The 18,658-nt window shown below is 36.0% G+C and overlaps 1 protein-coding gene across 1 annotated transcript in view; it reads right to left on the bottom strand.

The window, feature by feature from the left end:
• LOC113038783 (matrix metalloproteinase-17) overlaps nucleotides 1-18,658 on the bottom strand; it is a 69,648-nt gene that overhangs the window by 15,424 nt on the left and 35,566 nt on the right. Inside the window, exon 4 of the mRNA XM_026196433.1 lies at nucleotides 10,772-11,058. Coding sequence (XP_026052218.1) covers nucleotides 10,772-11,058 — 287 coding nt within the window. The remainder of the gene's footprint in view (nucleotides 1-10,771; nucleotides 11,059-18,658) is intronic.

The following is an 18,658-nucleotide window of genomic DNA, read 5'->3' as shown; positions in this document are numbered from 1 at the left end:
ATATATATATATATATATATATATATATATATATATATATATATATATAACTTTAGTAACACTTTACAATAAGATTTCATTTATAAACATTATGTTAACATGAACAATATTTATATAGCATTCATTCATGTCAGTTAATATTCCAAACTTAAACATTAAAACATTGTTTTATTGTGATTTTTTTCCAAGCACATTTTACCAATTCCAAACCATATCAATCTTAATAACTACCATTTTTTTTTTATTTAATCATTTATGAGTGCTATACAATAGTCCAGGAAAGCTGGAAGAGAAAAGCAGGTCAAGAAGAACTGACAAAAGAATTGCAAAAGAATTAGGAATTAATGTGAAGATTAATTTTTAGTCAATTCTGCAAGACAGACTTTCAGGAAAGGAGATGGAATAAAAAAGAGCTCTTAAATCTTATTCCCGGATTCTTGAAGATATATTCCTCAAACCATCAAACAAGAGGAGGTGGTGCTGTTCCTTCACGAGTCAGTCTAATCTGTTCATTAAGCCTATATATAAAGTCTTAATATATAGTATTTCAGAATAGTTCATGGTATTCTAATTAAATATTTTTTTGGAATCTTAGATCTCTCAGAACCTGACACATTGTAATTCTGGAGACTCCAGGAAAGTGGCAGTTCTGTAAAATGTTGGCGCTGGAGACTAAATGCTCACTGATAGTTTCACACCTAATACACTTAAAACACACACAAACACACACACACAGTGACAGAGGGACAGAGTGACATCAGATGTATGTTTTTTAATTTTCTGTCATCCATATAATGTTGTATAGTCATGAAACTATGCATATTTCCTCAGAATGACTTGTCTTCTATGTGTACATTTTTTTGAAGTGTTTAGAAGCTGCACTTTTTTTTACTGGTTCCTTTTTTACTATTATTTCAAAAAATCACCACGACAAAACCATTCAAGCTATCCAAAATTCATTCAACCTGTTCTGTAAGATTAATTCTTTAAACAGTGGTAAAAGAGGATGTGGTGCTGAACCTACAAGAGTCACTTAAAACGTATCTGTCCATAAAGCCTATTAAGAATTATTCTTAATATACAGTTCACAATACTTCAGCTTGTTATTCTAATTAAGTGAGGGTCATTTTATCAGTAAAATTCCTAAAATACATATTATTTTATTTGAAAGATTTCTATAAATTATTTAAATCATACTCGTTTCTCCAATAATTATTTAAAAGTAATCCTATAGCTCCCTATGGTGGCCATTATTGGTACTAAGAATTGCAAGCTTGATTTATAAGTTATGATAGTTTTAATTTTATGCTGGCTCTTGAAAATGATAAAGCTATGAAACTTACTGTGCTTCCTTCAAATGAGGACTTCTACTTATATAAAAAATTATGAAGAGTTAGAATGAAAAATTTTAAAGATATAGTAAAATAACTATTGTATTTTTTATGTTACTTTAATAAATCTCTATGGCAACACCATTTAAGCTATCCTAAACCCATTCACAATTTAACATCTCAGTATATTGGCATCATGTTGAAAAAGGAGTATGGAGTAGTATGAGGAGGAGTATGAATTCATTTACAGGCTGATTTTATCATAAATCCACAATAAAATTTCTGAGTTCTGTATCAATCTGTGTTGTTGTTTGTTTATTTTTATCTTTTATTTTTCATAGGAAGATAACTGACCCTTTACTCTCCTTTTTAATAAATGTGCTTATAAACCAAGGACAAGCTATTTATAGCTGTATTTATAAACTGCTTACTACTGACTATTAATATTGGGACAAGGCTTTATAAAGCATGAACTGACTATTTACTAATGAGTGCAGTTATTATAAAGTGTTATCAATGAATTTGCTAATGTTAACAAATTAGACATTATTTTACAGTGTTATCAAATCCTTAAATGACTCATAAGCATTTGTGAAAGTTCTGCTTGCATTACAGCTTAGTCTTGATCTGTGAGCTGAACAGATTTACTGTTACATCTATGAGATTATGTAAATTCAAATAAATATAATGTCACAGGATGTCATAGGTCAGTATCAAATGAGTTTGAAATTATTATTTGCAGCACAAATAAGTTTTTTTTTAGGATTTTTAAAAATCCCTAAAACTGACAGAAAAAGGTTAAGGCCTAAGCTATTTCTATGTGAGTGGCTAAATTTATTTTTGTTTTCATAATTGTAATACACAAACTATGAAATTATACAAAATGTATAAAAAGGTAAATAAATAAATACGCACACATTAAAAAAGCAGCCAAGTCGAATGAGTTTCCTTTTTTATATAGATTAAAATTGAAGACAGAAGCAAGTGGTAAATGTGGTCACTTTAATATTCAAATCCAGTAGATCCAGTTTATGTTCACGTGGCTGTTTTCGTTTATATTCGCCAAGCTATTATGTGTTTTGAAATAATCTTGTCCGTTATGTGTTCGTTCGTACGACGAAAGACAGAAACCTGCAGCTCGAGAGATATGTTATTCTGCCAGTCGCGCTTTCAAATAGTCTTGCACACTTAAACAGGTCACAAACACCTGCATTTAGCTCTTGTAGTGTTACAATGGGTTTATTGTGTGCATTTGTGGTAATATTTTATTTAAAAAAAAGCTCTTAAACGAGAATAGATTCGTTTGTTTTGAGCTCGACACTGTACGCGCTGATCGGAGGCAGCCGCAAATAATTCATTTTCACACAAACAGTTCAAAAACATCTGAATTTAGCTCTTGGTGTGTTCTAATTGGTTGATTGTGTGATATCGCTGTAATAATTTATTTTTAAAAGCTTTAAAACAGGAATAAATTCGTTTTTTCTGAGCTCTTTACTCCAGACGCTCGTGGTCACAGCGGTGATTCATCTCTCCTATTTCTCACGTATCTCTGGCCAGAAATAATTTATCCATGAGCCCTGAACCGGTAATAATCAGATATGTTGGTTTAGCTTGTCAGTGTGAATTAAATCTAAGTATTTGTTTGTATTTTTAACCGATTTAAAAGTGAAAGTAAAAGTCCGGGAATTGAACCTGTAGGGGCGCAATTTCTCTCAGACAATGGAAGTCTAAGCACATATACTCAAACAGAGGGACAGAGTGAGATGAGATGTCTGACAGTTTTTTAATTTTCTGTTATCCATACAGTGTTGTAAAGTCGTGAAACTATGCATATTTCCTCAGAATGACTTTTTCATCTGTATGAAAAAATTATTTGACGTGTTTGGAAGCTGCAATTTAAAAATACAATAATGATTCCCTTTGTAAGGTCATTTAAAAAATCACCACGGCAAAACCATTCAAGCTATCCAAAATCCATTCACAATTTAAATTCCTATCAGAAATACTGATGTGTGTTCAGAGTTTTGTGAAATTCTAAGTATGTTATTTGCCTCAAAATCACCTGAGAAGTATTCCAGTTTGACATGTTGCCACGGCAACAATTTTTTAGATATCAATATCCCCCTTGCAGATTTATATCGGCTGTGTTTTAACATTATTCTGATGAAGTTTGAAGCAAATCGAGTAATAATAAGATGCTGAATTCAAATCATTTTGAAAATGACACACTTCCTTCTGCCAGTTGGTGGCGCTATAACTTTGACTCCTAATAGTCACATATATGCGATCGACATCATACAACGAATAATCTGATAAAGTTTGATTAAAATCAGGAAATGTATGTGGATGGTATTAGACACTTCCTGTTTCTCATTTCTCGCCATAATTTCAACGCCTCGCCACGAGCAAACCGTTCGAGATATCAAAAATCCCCTCGCAATTTTTCATCCCCAGTGTCTTGAGATCATGTTGACCGAGTTTGGCGGCAATCGAGAAAAAAACCTATGACAAGTATTTCAAATTCCAGAGCATGCGCTTTTTACATAACTCTAAATAGCTGACTTCCTGTTGGGTGGAGCCTATGACATGCAATACGAAAGTTGTTCGGCACGATGAGATCTATATGTGTACTGAGTTTCATATGAATATGTGCAAGTATGTGTGAGCAATACATCAACATTTCTGACTGTGTTCCAGGGGGCGCCGTAGAGCCACTGTGCCACGCCCGGGTCCCAGCTTCTGCAGGCTCCTAAAGGCCACAGATTCCAAAGTGTGCGCAAATTTTCAAGAGTTTTTGAGTATATTAAGGACCCCAAAAGCCCCAACAACTTTGACGAAAAATTTGAATACTAAACCCTAAATAGCCAACTTCCTGTTGGGCGGAGCCTATGATATGCAATACAAAAGTTGTTTGGATTGATGAGATTTATATGTGTACCGAGTTTCATACGTCTACGAGCAAGAATGTATGATATATGGCCCTCCATATTCCAGGGGGCGCTGTAGAGCCCCTGTGCCACGCCCGTGTATCAGTCTCTGCCCGGCCCTAATGGCCGCAGGTTCCAATCTGTGTGCCAATTTTCAAGACTTTTTAAGCATGTTAAGGGCCCCAAAAGCCTCCGAGACGTTGGAAAAAAATAATAATAATAATAATAATAATAATAATAATAATAATAATAATAAAAAATAATCCTAAGGAAAACAATAGGCCTCTCGCCCTTTGGGCTTGAGCCCTAATAAATTAAAAATGCATTTCCAAAGACCACCAAAGAGTTGTACAAAAAGAAATGGTGAAAATATATAAAATAAAAATACATTTTAAAAATAAATATGATTTTTATATTTTATTTTAATTAGACAAATAATACATTAGAATTTTTAGATTATTTAAATCATGAAATAAATAACAAATTATTTTATTGATGACTATAGTTTTACATTTCACTTTTGATTCACACATTTAACAGTTCTCTATAATTGTTCTATAGAAATAATTTCAGAACTCTATTTTGCTTAACTTTTCTTAATATCCATATGATCTTTGGCATGAAAGAAAAATCGATCACTTTGACCCATACAATGTATTTTTGGCTATTGTTTCCAATATACCCCAGCGACGTAAGACTATTTATGTGTTCCAGAGTCACATATATTTATTATTTACCATGTGGCTATCATTATATATATTTAAACCATGTGGTTAGCAAATCACACAAATTTTGGTGCAGAATTTTTGAAGAATTTGATGAGATTCCTGACTGGGCAAATATGAGCACAGTTTGAGGCATCATTAAGAAACACGCAAGGAGAACAATCGGAGAAGATTTGCTCTCCATGTAATCTAAATGAAACAACTGAAACTGAAAACTATTCTCTTTTGTGGTATTTCTGTCCTTTTGAACATCAAACAGCTTGTTTCATAAGGATGAAGACATCCGGTGTAATTATATCCAGGAAATCACAGTGATTAAACTGGGAATAGTTCAGGATGTCCACCCACATTATCATTTCTCAACACAATGAGATGGTGATTGACAGGGGGGTCTGCGTCATTAAACGTTACTCACCTTTTTCATTATCTCGCTTTAGTACACAGAGAGATCCGTTCGATGCAGCCAGCCATAAAAAACATTCACAGCTTTCTGTTAAATGGCCCCCATGGCAACAAAAACGCAGCCAGAGTTAGGAAAGTGTCATTGGATTTGGAGGAATAGAGAGAGAGACAAACAGACAGGAAGAGATCTACAGACAGACAGAATAGAACTTTGTGCTCTACAAACTGTGAAAATTGGAAAACGTGTGACAGTTAACCTAACGCTTCAGGTCTGTAAAAGCAGAAAACGGCTAGTCAAGCTCCTTTGAGCAAAACCGAGGATTAAATCGGTGACTTGCTCATTAAGATTACGACTCAAAAGGAGCTGTGTATCACTAACAGAGACTCGGCTCCCTCATGTGGGTTTCCTGCTTCTTACATTAGCATAATGCACTTTTTTAGATTATGCAGAACAAAAGAGGCCGGGACCTGACGGATTTTCACTCGATGAGGAAAGTCACTCAAGTTTTCTGCAGCACAATGCAGTCATAATCTCAAATTTGGTGTCTTTTAAAGGAACAGTACAGATGAAAATGAACATTCTGCCTATACTCACCCTCATGTCATTTTAATCCTATATGATTTTCATTCTTAATGTGCATCTTAAAAAAAGGGAAAAATTGCTTAAAATGTAATCACCATCCCCAGGCTATCCAAGATGTACTGCAGATGAGTTTGTTTCTTCATCAGAACAGATTTGGAGGAATTTAGCATTGAATCACTTGCTCACGAATGGATCCTCTGCAGTGAATGGGTGCCGTCAGAATGAGAGTTTAAAGAAATAATATAACAATAAGCCACAAATAATCCACACAACTACAGTACATCTTTTATGAAGCAAAACGGCTAAAATATAAGTCCTTTATCCAAAATATCCATTAAAAATCTGAATCAGGAGAGAAATATGCACAAGTAAGGCATCGGGCAAGTACATTCCAAAACAGTTCCAAATAAATATGTCAGTGGATTTTGAGGTGAGAAGACAACAGGTAAAGGACGTTATGATTTATGGACTCGTACTTTAAAGTTGAAATGCCGTATGACGTATTTGTTTCTTACAAACACAGCTTTTTAACTTCACAAGATGTTAATTGATGGCCTGGAGTTGGGTGGATCCTGTGTTGATTATTGCAATGTATTAATCAACTGTTTGGACTCTCATTCTGACGGCACCCATTCACTGAAGAGGATCCATTGGTGAGCAAGTGATGTAATGCTAAATTTCTCAAACTCTGTCATGATGAAAAAACAAATCTACATCTTGGATAGCCTGTGGGTGAACATATGTTTATTTTTGGGTGAACCATTCTTTTAAAAGAACTCATCTGTTTAGAAGGACATGAGGGTGAGTAATAAATGTCAGACATTTTATTTTTGGCTGCACTGTCCCTTTAAGCCAACATACATTAAAGAAAGACTCGTGACTGATGACTTTTACCCTGTGTCTGGTTAGCAACTGCTGTATCTGATTGCTAGAGGCTGATTTGTTTAGCACAAGCTAGCGATTTATCCAGACAAACTTTGTGCAGATCGGGTTCCAAAGGAGGAGATGCGGAGGATGACAGATGGATGTGAAGCAATCTGATTAAGACCTTACGCACTGGAAACATCTGGTACATGGCATCCTACAGCAACAAGCTAAAGGTGTCTGTCACAGATGACTGAAATAAATGAGTGTAAACTATTTTAAGACTGAAATTTAGCCTGTGCGTGTTAACAGTTTGGCCCTGGATTTCAGAAGCTTGTTTGGGTGAAGGTTATGGTATTAAAGTACCTTCTGTTCAGTAAACAAATACATGTGTTAAGGATTATCAGATCAGAATAGCTTTAATGGAATAGTTAACCCAAAAATGGAAAATCTGTCATCAACTGCTCACCCTTATGTCCTTCTAAACCCCTCAGAAGTTTCTTTCTTGTTTTGTACTGGTTGCTATTTTTGCAATAAATTGCGGTGGCTTTTTAAGTTTCAAAACGCCGCACAATAAATGCACCACAGACATGAATATTTCGAATCTTCCAAAACGATACGACACCTTTGTATCAGAAACAACTTTTTCGATTCGCTTCTTCACAACTCTTAATTATAAATCACTGAGACTGAATCATTATTTTCAGGCAGATCTTTTCAGTGAAGACTGAATGATTAACTAATGAGTTAAGTTTCTGAGTTCAAATAACTTCTACCAAATAACAAATAACCGCACCAAAAGCGGACCAAACAAGCGTACCGAGACCTTCTTGAAGAGGTGGTCTTGGTACGCTTTCAAACGAACTCTGGAGTGGTTAGTTTGTGGTGAGAATGTGATCCGACCTCGAACAGACCCAACTGCAAAAAGTACTGACTACATTTTTGGACTAAACCAGCTGCCGTAGTTAGCTGTGTTGTGCATTATGGGATGAGGAAGTGTTTTTTGACAGTTTGCACTTTAGCATGGCAGATCGTGGACAAATTTGTAGTGGTGAGGAGGTGCGGAGCCTCATAGAAATTTGGTCAGATGACCATGAGCATGTCAGAGTTAAGAAGAATTAATGCACGCCTCCGCTTGAAGTTACAAGCGATTCAAGCTCGCCGTTTGCAGTGCATTAGAACGTTGTTTTTAAGCCACATCTGCCCTTCATTATAGAAATAAATTTTTTGCATATTGTGGTGTATACAAACAATGTAATAGATTTTGGCCAGGGACGAAACCAGCCCGCGCAGTCATGTTGCTGGCTTTTCCTATTATGTTGGAATTTTCCAGCACGTAAATTCTGACCAATCGAAAAGCAGTTTAGGAAATACGTCGTGGCCAATGAGTGATGTAGATGTTGTCATGTAACTGCATTTTGGTTAGTTTCAACTGGTTCGGACCAAAGCAATCAGTGTGGTGTGAAAAGGAACCAAAAAAGCTGAAAAATGCTACAATGTATAATTGTTTGCCCTTGGTTGGGACCAAATGAAATGAACTAGAGATGTGAAAGCACCCTTAAACTGACTCAATTATGTGGTCATATGGATTCAAACGATTTGAAATAAAGCAGAAGTGTTAAATGAGCTACTTTTATCATATATTATTGTGCTTTTGTGAACTTTGAGTTCACGTTTATTGCAACTGCATGTAAAAGAATAGCCAATCTAATTCATCAAAATTTCTCCTTTTGATTTTTACAGAAAGAGAAATTCCTATTAGGTTTGAAGGACATGAGGGTGAGTAAACAATTAAATGTTTTTATTTTTATTTTTGATTGAACTAATCTGTTAAAGTCAGTGAAGCATATAGGCAGGAAGTTGAAGATTTCTTAAAATAACCTTCTTCTGAAGGTAAAAAGCTCTCTCTCTCTCTCTTGCAGTGTGTTTGCAGAAAGGAAATCAACAGTAGACACCGCTAATGACTGGCGGCTTGCTAAAATGGACGATAATGGACCAGGGTCTTCTGCCTCATTTTGTCATACACACAAAAAAACGTGGTCACGCGCATAAACATTAAATACAATAGTGCATTACAGGCTTGGGTCAAATTGCGAAAAGTTGATCAAAAACCACCTGCTTAATGAGCCTTTTGTTTTGGCCACAACAATCAGTCTGCATTAGTGAACAGCCAATGAAGGCATAATTAATAAAAGAAATCTGCCTGCTGTCACAAAAACAGAGACACTCCTGTGATTCCACTCGACACATGATCCATGGGAAGATGGGATGCCTCTGCTGCTGCTGTGCAACAAGTACAAGGATAGCCGCAATCTCAAACAGAGTAGTTCGGAGTCTGTCTAATCTCCATTAAGAGTTAATTATACTGTACACAGCAGAACTTTCTCTTTCCGCTGTTCCCTCAAAGAGAAAATTCTTGTTATGTCAAAAACAATATGCTTACAGTTCTCCAAACGAAGTTGGAGGGAGAGAGAAGCACGTTTGCATGATAAAGCTTGCCTTTTTTATGGAGTTCAATCATCTGAGCATTAAAAATGTATATTCTTGACGAATTTAAGGATTTGCATCTTAAAAATAATGCATTTTAATGTAAAAATGTAAATCTTACTGTTACATAATGATTAAAAAAAAATCATCATTATGTGTTTCTTTTGAAACAAATAGCACTAAAAGTCAATAATAAAACTGAAATCACAGTGTAAGTTTTTACCTGTCGTCTACAGACGCGTTTGGAAGTTCCGTTCGCAGCAGGAGGCTGTGTGTGTGTTCTATCAGGATCACATTAATTATTCACACCCTCTGGCAGCACCATGCTGTAAACTACTAAACCCAGTTTCACATTCTGCCTACCGCTTAATAACAAGTTCTTCCTCACCTTCGAAACAATACATCCAGCTCTTTATTTTAGTATTACTCCGTGTTTCGTCACTTTGAAGGGGCAAAAGATTTTCTTTAAGAATGGACAAAATGACGCTGATGAAAATGGCCTGTACATTCTAAAGCTATGATTATAAAAATAAAATAAAACAATTTAAGGCAATTTAGCATGAGGCTACAACAAAATGTGGGATCTGATATGTAAACAGTCCAAAAAAAAAAAAATTATAAAAACAAAATAGGATAGTCTTGCTGGATAGACTTGGAGGGTAGATGGAAAGCCAAAAATAACACGGTAAATTAGGACATTTTGGGCTGAAATCTTGGGCTTATTACAACGGCCCATGATGAATAATGGCTGGTAATGACGAGAATAACTGATGACCATATGGGAGGAGCAGGTGCAGGTGGTCATTAGATGGACAGTGACCGTGTTATGGTGTAGGTTCAGCTGATCACACACAAAGAGGTGGAGGGCTTGTCTTCAGGAGGAGTGAGAGATGGAGGAGGGGGTCCGGCACTCAGCCGTGTATGTCCAGACAGTACAAGTGGGTGGTGAAAGGCTTTGTGATTTTTAAGTAGGACTTTCCCTCCCCATTTCTCTTTCTCTCGTTTCTTTCTCTTCATTCAATCCTTAATATTAGATCTGCACCTGCCAAGGAACGGAGCAAACAGATGCTCATCTGATGGGGGCCTAATTGGGGCAGACGCTACGGCTGTCCATGAGCATATGGCTCATAGCCACAAGAGAGCAGAGTAGGGATGCAAAGGGTCGTTTGAACCAACTCCATCAGGGTCCACTGACTGGGCAGGATGGGGAAAAAGGAACCCCACCTGCACCCATGCTAATTATCAACCTTGTGGTTAGTGCAGCCTCTCGGGCAAACATGTTCATTTCAAGCATAAAACCTGAAAAAAGTCTCATTTACACATTTACACTTTTGACCGATGAATAATAATAATAAATGATAAATACATTTAAATTATTGAAAAAGATACAGGGCTCCTTGGATGAATACAGCGAACAATTTCCTCTCCTTCATATACCTCATGCTGTCTTACCTGGCGATCTGAAGGTCCAGGCTTCATCATCATCAAAGTGCGTGTCTCCCGCTGTGAACCGTTCTCCAGGAAAGAATGCGTGGGCTACTGTGCCCCCGGGTCCGTCGAAAGGGTATCCGTCGTTGTGATCCGCTTTGGTGAAATCAATCTGAATGTCTGCCTCATTCCCCGCCACCTCGTGGAAGTTTAGAGGAGCGATGTCACTCCACACTTTCAGGGCATAGTACATAAGCGCCCGCACCATGTCCCGGCCCAGCAAAGCTGACTCCTTTGGAAACGTCCTTACCCTGTGAAAGCAGAAACATGAGTTCATGTTTGAAACAGTGGCTTGAAATAGACAAGAATCCCTTTGTGAAACCAGCGACAGTGCTAGAAGATGAATTCAGCATTGCTTTGAACGTATAAATAGGACAAGACGTGCAGCAGGCTGTCAAAAACGGTTCTGAAAGACCATCTCGGGGCTCTTTCAAACTCAGGGTTAGTTCCATGGTAATGCATTTAGGAGTTACAAAACATCTTCTTTCTCTCTATTCTCTTTTACTCGAGGTAATTCGGGTGAATTGGAGGTCCACTATACTCCCCACAATCATGGTAATCACTTCCTCCAAGGGCAATTTGAGCCCTTTTTCAGAGGGTACCGAGGAAGATCGATGAGAAATTAATTTCAGAGTGCTGGCTCTGTAAGTGCCCACTAAAAAGTGTGCCCTCTGCACAAAGTACACTTATCCTTTCTGCACAAGCACTGGGTTCAGGCATTCCATTCCATTTGCAGAACATTGACTCTTTTAGGGCACTTTGGGTGCTGGTAGCATATTCGCACCGGTTGCTCAAGGTCAGCATGTAGATTTAGTCAAGTTCTATTGCAGTACATTGTGATAAGTTTACAGTGGGTTGGTTCAAAGGAAAGATTGGAGATGCACAGTAATGCCGTGCCAAGGTCAGCACTGCCCCCAGCTGCATTTAGAATGAGCTAAGTGACCTCTTTGTGTACTAACATTCACTGTGTGATGTGCTACACGGTTTGTACATTAATTCATCTCACCCCACTGCTCTTTTGCTTGACTTCTGCCAGACATGCAGTAAACATCCTAAGCATTTCTCACACAGCAAAGAATACAAATCTAATGTTTGAAAGGTAAAAAAGCGTTGCTTAGGTTCATGGCGTAGCCTAGCCTAAGATAATCAGAGTCTAGATAAAGTGTTGCAAAGAATATGTGCCAAAAAAATAAGTATTTTAAATGTAATATATTATTATTAGTTGTAGTAGTAGTATTAGTAGGTTTTTTTGGTGAAAAAATAATTTTTGGAAAAATATACAATAAAGAAAATGCATAAAAAAAAGAGAGAGACATGCATGCAAATTAACTTATAATATAATTATATATATATATATATATATATATATATATATATATAATTTTGTAATTAATAAATATAGATTTTTAAAAAATATTTTCTTCTTCTTCTTCTTCTTCTTCTTATTATTATTATTAAGTAAACAGTAAGAAAGAAAGTACATATTAATATAATTTTGTGGGGAGAAATACACTTTTTTGTTTAGTTATATATATAGCAGGAATCCCAGAAAAGTATACTAAATGTATTTACCTATATATATATATATATATATATATATATATATATATTATATATATATATATATATATATATATATATATATATATATATATATATATATATATATATAGGTAAATAAATTTAGAATAGTAGACTTTTCTGGGGTTCCTGCTATTTTTTTTCCAATTAGTTCATTAGTGCATTTATTTTTGTTTTTCTTATGCAATCCATTCTGTTTCCCTGAAATGTCCTGTTAGAACAGGTTTACATGCAATAAGTTCAGAGCTATGGAAGGAGGTATGAATATCTAGTTCAATTTTCCATCTATTTTCGCCATAATGTCCCCTTGGCAGGGTTTCAGTAGATGGCCAGCATAAATTGGAGAATAATCAAGGTAGTGTTTTTCTTCATGTCGTTTGGTTATTATACAGGCACTAGTAACGGCAGCTAACCTGAAAGCAAGGCAAAGTGCCTCAGGGAAGATTGGCCATCCCAGCAGCATGTAAACGGCCAAATGTTCTCCACCTTGTTGATACAAGACTGATTAGACAGACAAGAGGGGAAAGGGATGAAAAGAGAGAAAATTACAAATAGAAATCAGGGGGAACAAGTTCAAAAGAACTCATTTCCTCTATTCTGTGGTAATTCTCACAGTGGGTCTGACTCCTGCAGATCAGTGGTACAGACAGAACATTTACTGTATGGTGTTAATCACACATCAAATCAATCCTCCACACTTACACCTAGGCACTGACAGTGACACTGCTGGGTGGGTGTTTTAAAGGAATGATTCCTCAAATTAGTCTCTGTAAAATGATGAAACAGACAAGAATTTAGTTTGTCATTCAATGAAGACCTTTATATCCAACTTATCAGAGAATATTTTTTTTTCTATCCTTTTTGTTTTAAATTTGCAATGTCCAATTCATGAGTTAATCATTCCTTTGAGTCAGTTTTTCTTCAGTGAACTAACTGGTCCACCATGAATCAACAATATGAATCTGTTTCTTACACAAAGCAATCATACGAGATCAGACTTGGAATATAGTGTTTGAATCATATTGAACCAATTTTAATCTGTTTTGAAGCTTGAAAGTTTCGTTCTCCATTTATTACACAGTCCAGCATCTCAGAAAAAACAATTCTGATGATTTGCGAAATAAATAAAATAAAAAAGCAGACTTAATTTGATGATTTAATGAGTTCAAAAATATAAATAAATATCAATATAACTTTTTTTTTTTAATTATCGAAATGTTAATGCAACCTCCTTGCTGTTTTTCCCTGACACATTCGTAAACATTACTTCTGCCAGCTTTATGCATTCATTTAAAAACTTATTAGGCTAAGTAGGCAAATAAAACCTCATTATTATGAGTTAAATTGTTTATTAATAAACGTGCGATTAGTCAACTAATGCTTCAGATGAACGACTACTAGTTGACCAGAATTTTTTTTTAGTCAAGGGCAGCCCTAAAACATGTATTTGAGGCAGTTTTCAGGTGTTCAAAGTAAATTGCAAGATTTCTTCACCTTACAAATGGTTATCAAAGGCCAAAAAGCTATAAAATGAACATATTTTGAGAAAAAAGTGTGATACACTAGAGCAAAACCTTATTTTTCAAATCACCACTGTATTGGATTTCATTCAGCAAATATGGTGTGTGCAGGTGTTTTAACTGAAAAAGAATTTCTCCTTTTGTTTTTCACACAAGGAAGTCATTCATACAGGTTTTTGAATGGATAAATAAATGATAACAGTATTTCGACTTTATGGTGCACTATCCCTTTAAAGATCCCCTCAGCCTATTCAGTGCTATGGTTTTTAGTTACTCTCTCCAATCACACAGACACGTGCCATGAGGGATAACAAGAAATCCAACCCTGATGGATTATCTTCATTTGAGTCCTTTGGACATGGGTGGGATTATCTGGCTAAACTACAGCATAATGATTTACAACCTCCGCCCTTATTGTGTGGAGGCATCTGGGCTAGCATATCATAGATACCCATGATACTGAAATCACACAACAGCTCGTTCACACTCTCATTGGGTATTGCCCTGAGCATATTGAGCAATTGTGAGAAATGTTCCCATTTTCAGCCGGCACGGAAAGGATTAGGAGCGTCAAGGGGTTTGATCGACAGAAATGCAATGGGAGTAATGGAGGGTGGTGAGAAAAGAGATGCTTATCATAAAGCCATTTCACTCTGCTCCCTACTAATCAGCCTGGGAAATCAACCCCAGAGACACACAGCACAAAAAAACATATTGTCTTCAAAGCAATCACTCCTAATCCATTTGGGTAATTAATGAGATTGTTAACGAGCAGGCAGTGGCCCTAGAGAATGGTGAGGGTCTAATGTGGAATGATGGAGTCATGATGAGAGGCCGTCTCGGTTTGTGACTGATGGTCAGTGCGTGCTGAATACATATGTAGACTGTTGGATCTCTGAGCCGGCGTTCTTACAGGCTGATCAATCATTTATCCATCAGTGTCCACTGAGAGGCCATCCAACTGTCTAGACTAGTAAACTGTCTGAAAAATAGAACAAGAGTAATACTTTGTCCAAAGAAACTTAAAAAAAAAAAAAAAAAAATCAAACCCTTAAGGGGATAGTTCACCCAGAAATAAAAATTCTGTCAGCTTTTACTCATCCTCATGTCACTCAAAATTCATATGACTTTCTTCTTTGGAATAAAGATGAGGTATTTTAAATAATCTCAAAGTCCAAATTTATAATGACAAAAAAAAAAAAAAAAGTAATAAAAAAGACTTGTACACCTTATTCCAAGTTTTCTAAAGCTTTCTGAGAGTAAGAGAAAAAAAATGAGTCATTATTCACTGACAAACTTTCACTTTACTGAACTAGTAACTCAAGAACCCCTGTGAATGGAGTCTGTGAGCTGAACTCCACTTCATGGACAATTTAGTCTGAATCATTTAGTCTGAATGATTCTGATTGAGCCTGTTCAAAAGAGTGATTCATGAATTGATTTGATTCTCAAATTCAGCTTAATGATTCAGTCATTATAAACTGTTGCTTTATGGAGAAAAGGCATGAAAATTAATTTTCAGATTCCCTTTTTTGTTACTAGACAACATTGAGGTGAGCAAAATATTTCAAAGACCCTAATAATTTTGTGTTACAGAAAAAAACATTTAAACATCCTAATTTATTCAGATAATTCAGTTAAAAAGTGTATACACATGTGCGTGCACACACACACACACACACACACACACACACACACACACACACACAAACACACACACTATTTTATGTACTCCAAATTAAAGTGCCCCTACTATTTTTGGGTTTTTGAAAATGACCTTTTATGCAGTTTGTAACACAGCTCTAAGTGAATTAAAACATCCTGCAATGTTTTAAATCTCAAAGTGCGCTCTATATAAAGTTATTATCTCTCAAAAGAAAGAGTCAATTCTGAATCATTTAAATGAGTCATGATGAAATGACCAATCGAACCAATCACCGCAGATTAGTATCATGCAAAGGATGGGTTTGAAAAAAAATCATTGAGCGAATCATTTGGGAGTGGTTAAGCAAATAAGGTAAAACTAAATGCATATTAGAAAATGACTATGTTTTTTAACTTGGCATGCTTATCAACCTGTTGTTGGGGAGTCCCAAAACCAAAATATGAACATTTCATCACCTGTAATATCAGAATATAATCTGATTTCAATTTACAATTACAATTAACAATTTGTCAAAAATATAAATATTAAGCATGTAAGTATGTTCACGCAAGGAAAAAACAAGAACAAGAAGTTCTATTATTAACTTCCACTTTTTTTTCTGTAAGTAAATTAATATTTGAGTATGTTTAGATATTTTCTGAAATAAAACCGTGGAAACAATTGCTTCCCTTAAGAATCTGGATGTGTATAAAAACCTGACAGCCTGTGCTGATCAAAGCTCATTGTTTTATACTGTCAGTACTTTTTGCTCTCTTATCGATTCTTCTCTTGCCCAAGCCTATTTTAAAAGATCTCTCCTCACAAACCTGTATGATGGCGCAGTGCAATAATTACTCAGAATCCATCATTGTCTTTCTCCTATCCTGTCTGTCTTTCTTATTCCTTACGCCCCTTTTCAATTGTCTTGGACAGGCTTTTTATCACTGCTCCTAAAACAAGCCATTACAGGCTTTATTACAGTGACCGGCCTCTCGGCGGGTGTACTGGCACACCTCTGTCGCTACAACTGAACCAGGGTGCAAAGCTCCTGACATGAATTGTACAAGAACTGATAGAGCTCTCCCAGCTCAGTTATAGGAGTCATTTCACACCAGCCAGCAAAGGGCAGCTCTGTGGAGGTCACATGGCGGGGTCTGCCCAAACTCATCAACACAGAAAAGGAAGGTTCAAGCAAAAATGAAGGTCACACAAAAATAATCCAAAAGCTGAGGGCGACAGAGTGACGAATGTGGGGAAGCATATATATTGGTTATTAAATGGCAATATGTGTATGACCATTCAAATGCATTTAATTTCAACATTTAGAAAACAGGCCTACATAATGCCGCTGCTTCTCAAACAGTGAAAGTGCTGAGAACTGCAATATTTGTCAATAGGTCAAAAATGAGATTATAAATGCCAAGCTAAATATTACAATGACTTCTATTGCCATCTGTTTCTCTGAGCACAAAGTAAATGATGTGCATTATGAGTCACATAAATAACATACAAATATCATCAAAGGCCAGCGTGAGAGTGTTGTGTAATACATCACACTTTCATTCGCTAAAAGATTGAAATGCACCCATGATTGATATTTAATGAGTTATGTATATTTGTTCGTACGTAAAGCATTGCTACATTTTGTTGAGAAATTTTAGGGGATGTCATGCATGTTTCGTTTTGAAGTAATGGCCGCTGGTTAAACTCTCGAATGACCCTGCTGAGTCAGAAAGCCAAACGGTTATTAAGCCGCATGTCTGTGAGGTCAGATGTCTTGAGCAATTTATTCCCGACCATCTGGATGTATGTGTTGAAGATGTTCACAACTCATCTGAATGGGTTTATCAGCTCTAGGATGATGGGAATGTCTCTGCCTTTAAAAGTTTCCACAAAACTGTTTCTCAGCTTTTCAAGATTTCTTTCTGTTGTGGAACATAAAAGAAGTTAAGCGACTATAGAGAATTAAGCATTAATTTAAATGTATGCATTTGGTAGGCTTTTTTTGACTTAAATTGCTTTTAAAGTATACGTTTTGAAAGTTCACACATTTTTGGGGAATCAAAGCCATTAACTTGGTGTCGCTAGCGCCATGTGCTACTGTTTAAGCTACACGAATGATTTCTTATTTATTCAATAAAAGCATACATTTATCTTCCTGTTGATAGACCAAAATTTAAGTTATCATTCACTGAAAATCTCGATCTCATTTGGGTTTGGAGCAACAAGTGAACTTAACTTCATCACAGAGAACATTGTCATGATTGAAGACCCACAGATTGCTTGGAGTCACCTTTCTGATGATTTCAAAAATGCAAACCATGAAAAATAACCAGGAATATACATCAAAAAGACAAAACAATTGTTTAACAAGCCGATGGCTATGTACCATTTGAAGGACAAAAATAACACTTTAAAAGTTCTTTCAATTCTGGCATGGCAATTTAACTCTAGTTCACACAGCATTTACCAATTAAACCCCATAGAAGCAACTCCCATTAAGATTTGTGGGTGTTATTATACTGCAGTGTGTGTTGAGGTAAAAATAAAAAAGTTGTGCTGCTTAGGTAATGTTTATAAGCTTTAAGGCCATTTATATGCTGAGGTAGTTCCAAGATTTTGACTAAATTATATAATTATACTTAAAATGCATCTCTTTTGGGAATCTGGACCAAAAATATTGATTTTATTTATTATTATGGCTGAAAAACAAGTGAAGCACTTTGATTTTACCACCCGGGTTTTGTTTTAATAGGAGCTCGGGAATGAAAACAGCACTCATCAAGCTATTTCATCTACCATCCTACAACTGATGAAGCCATTCAGATGAGGACTGAAACATCTCCAATAAATGGGGAAACATATCTAGATGATCTGGAATGAATTAATAAAGTCATGTTCCTCAGTCGAACTGCTATACTGATCGCAATGCAATATATTTCCAAGGACGGACAACGTCCACAGAGACCTACTTTCCCAGGCATGAAATAAATCTACCTACAAGTCACAAACATACCTAAACTTTGATGTTTTACCAATCGGAACACAATGGGTAGTAGCAGGGGTTTATTTCACTCTATAGGTAGAGTGAGCGGGATGAGCGTA

The sequence above is a fragment of the Carassius auratus genome, chromosome 21 (assembly GCF_003368295.1).
Source record: "Carassius auratus strain Wakin chromosome 21, ASM336829v1, whole genome shotgun sequence".
Classification (NCBI taxonomy): Eukaryota; Metazoa; Chordata; class Actinopteri; order Cypriniformes; family Cyprinidae; genus Carassius; species Carassius auratus.
This window is presented reverse-complemented; position numbering and strand designations above follow the sequence as displayed.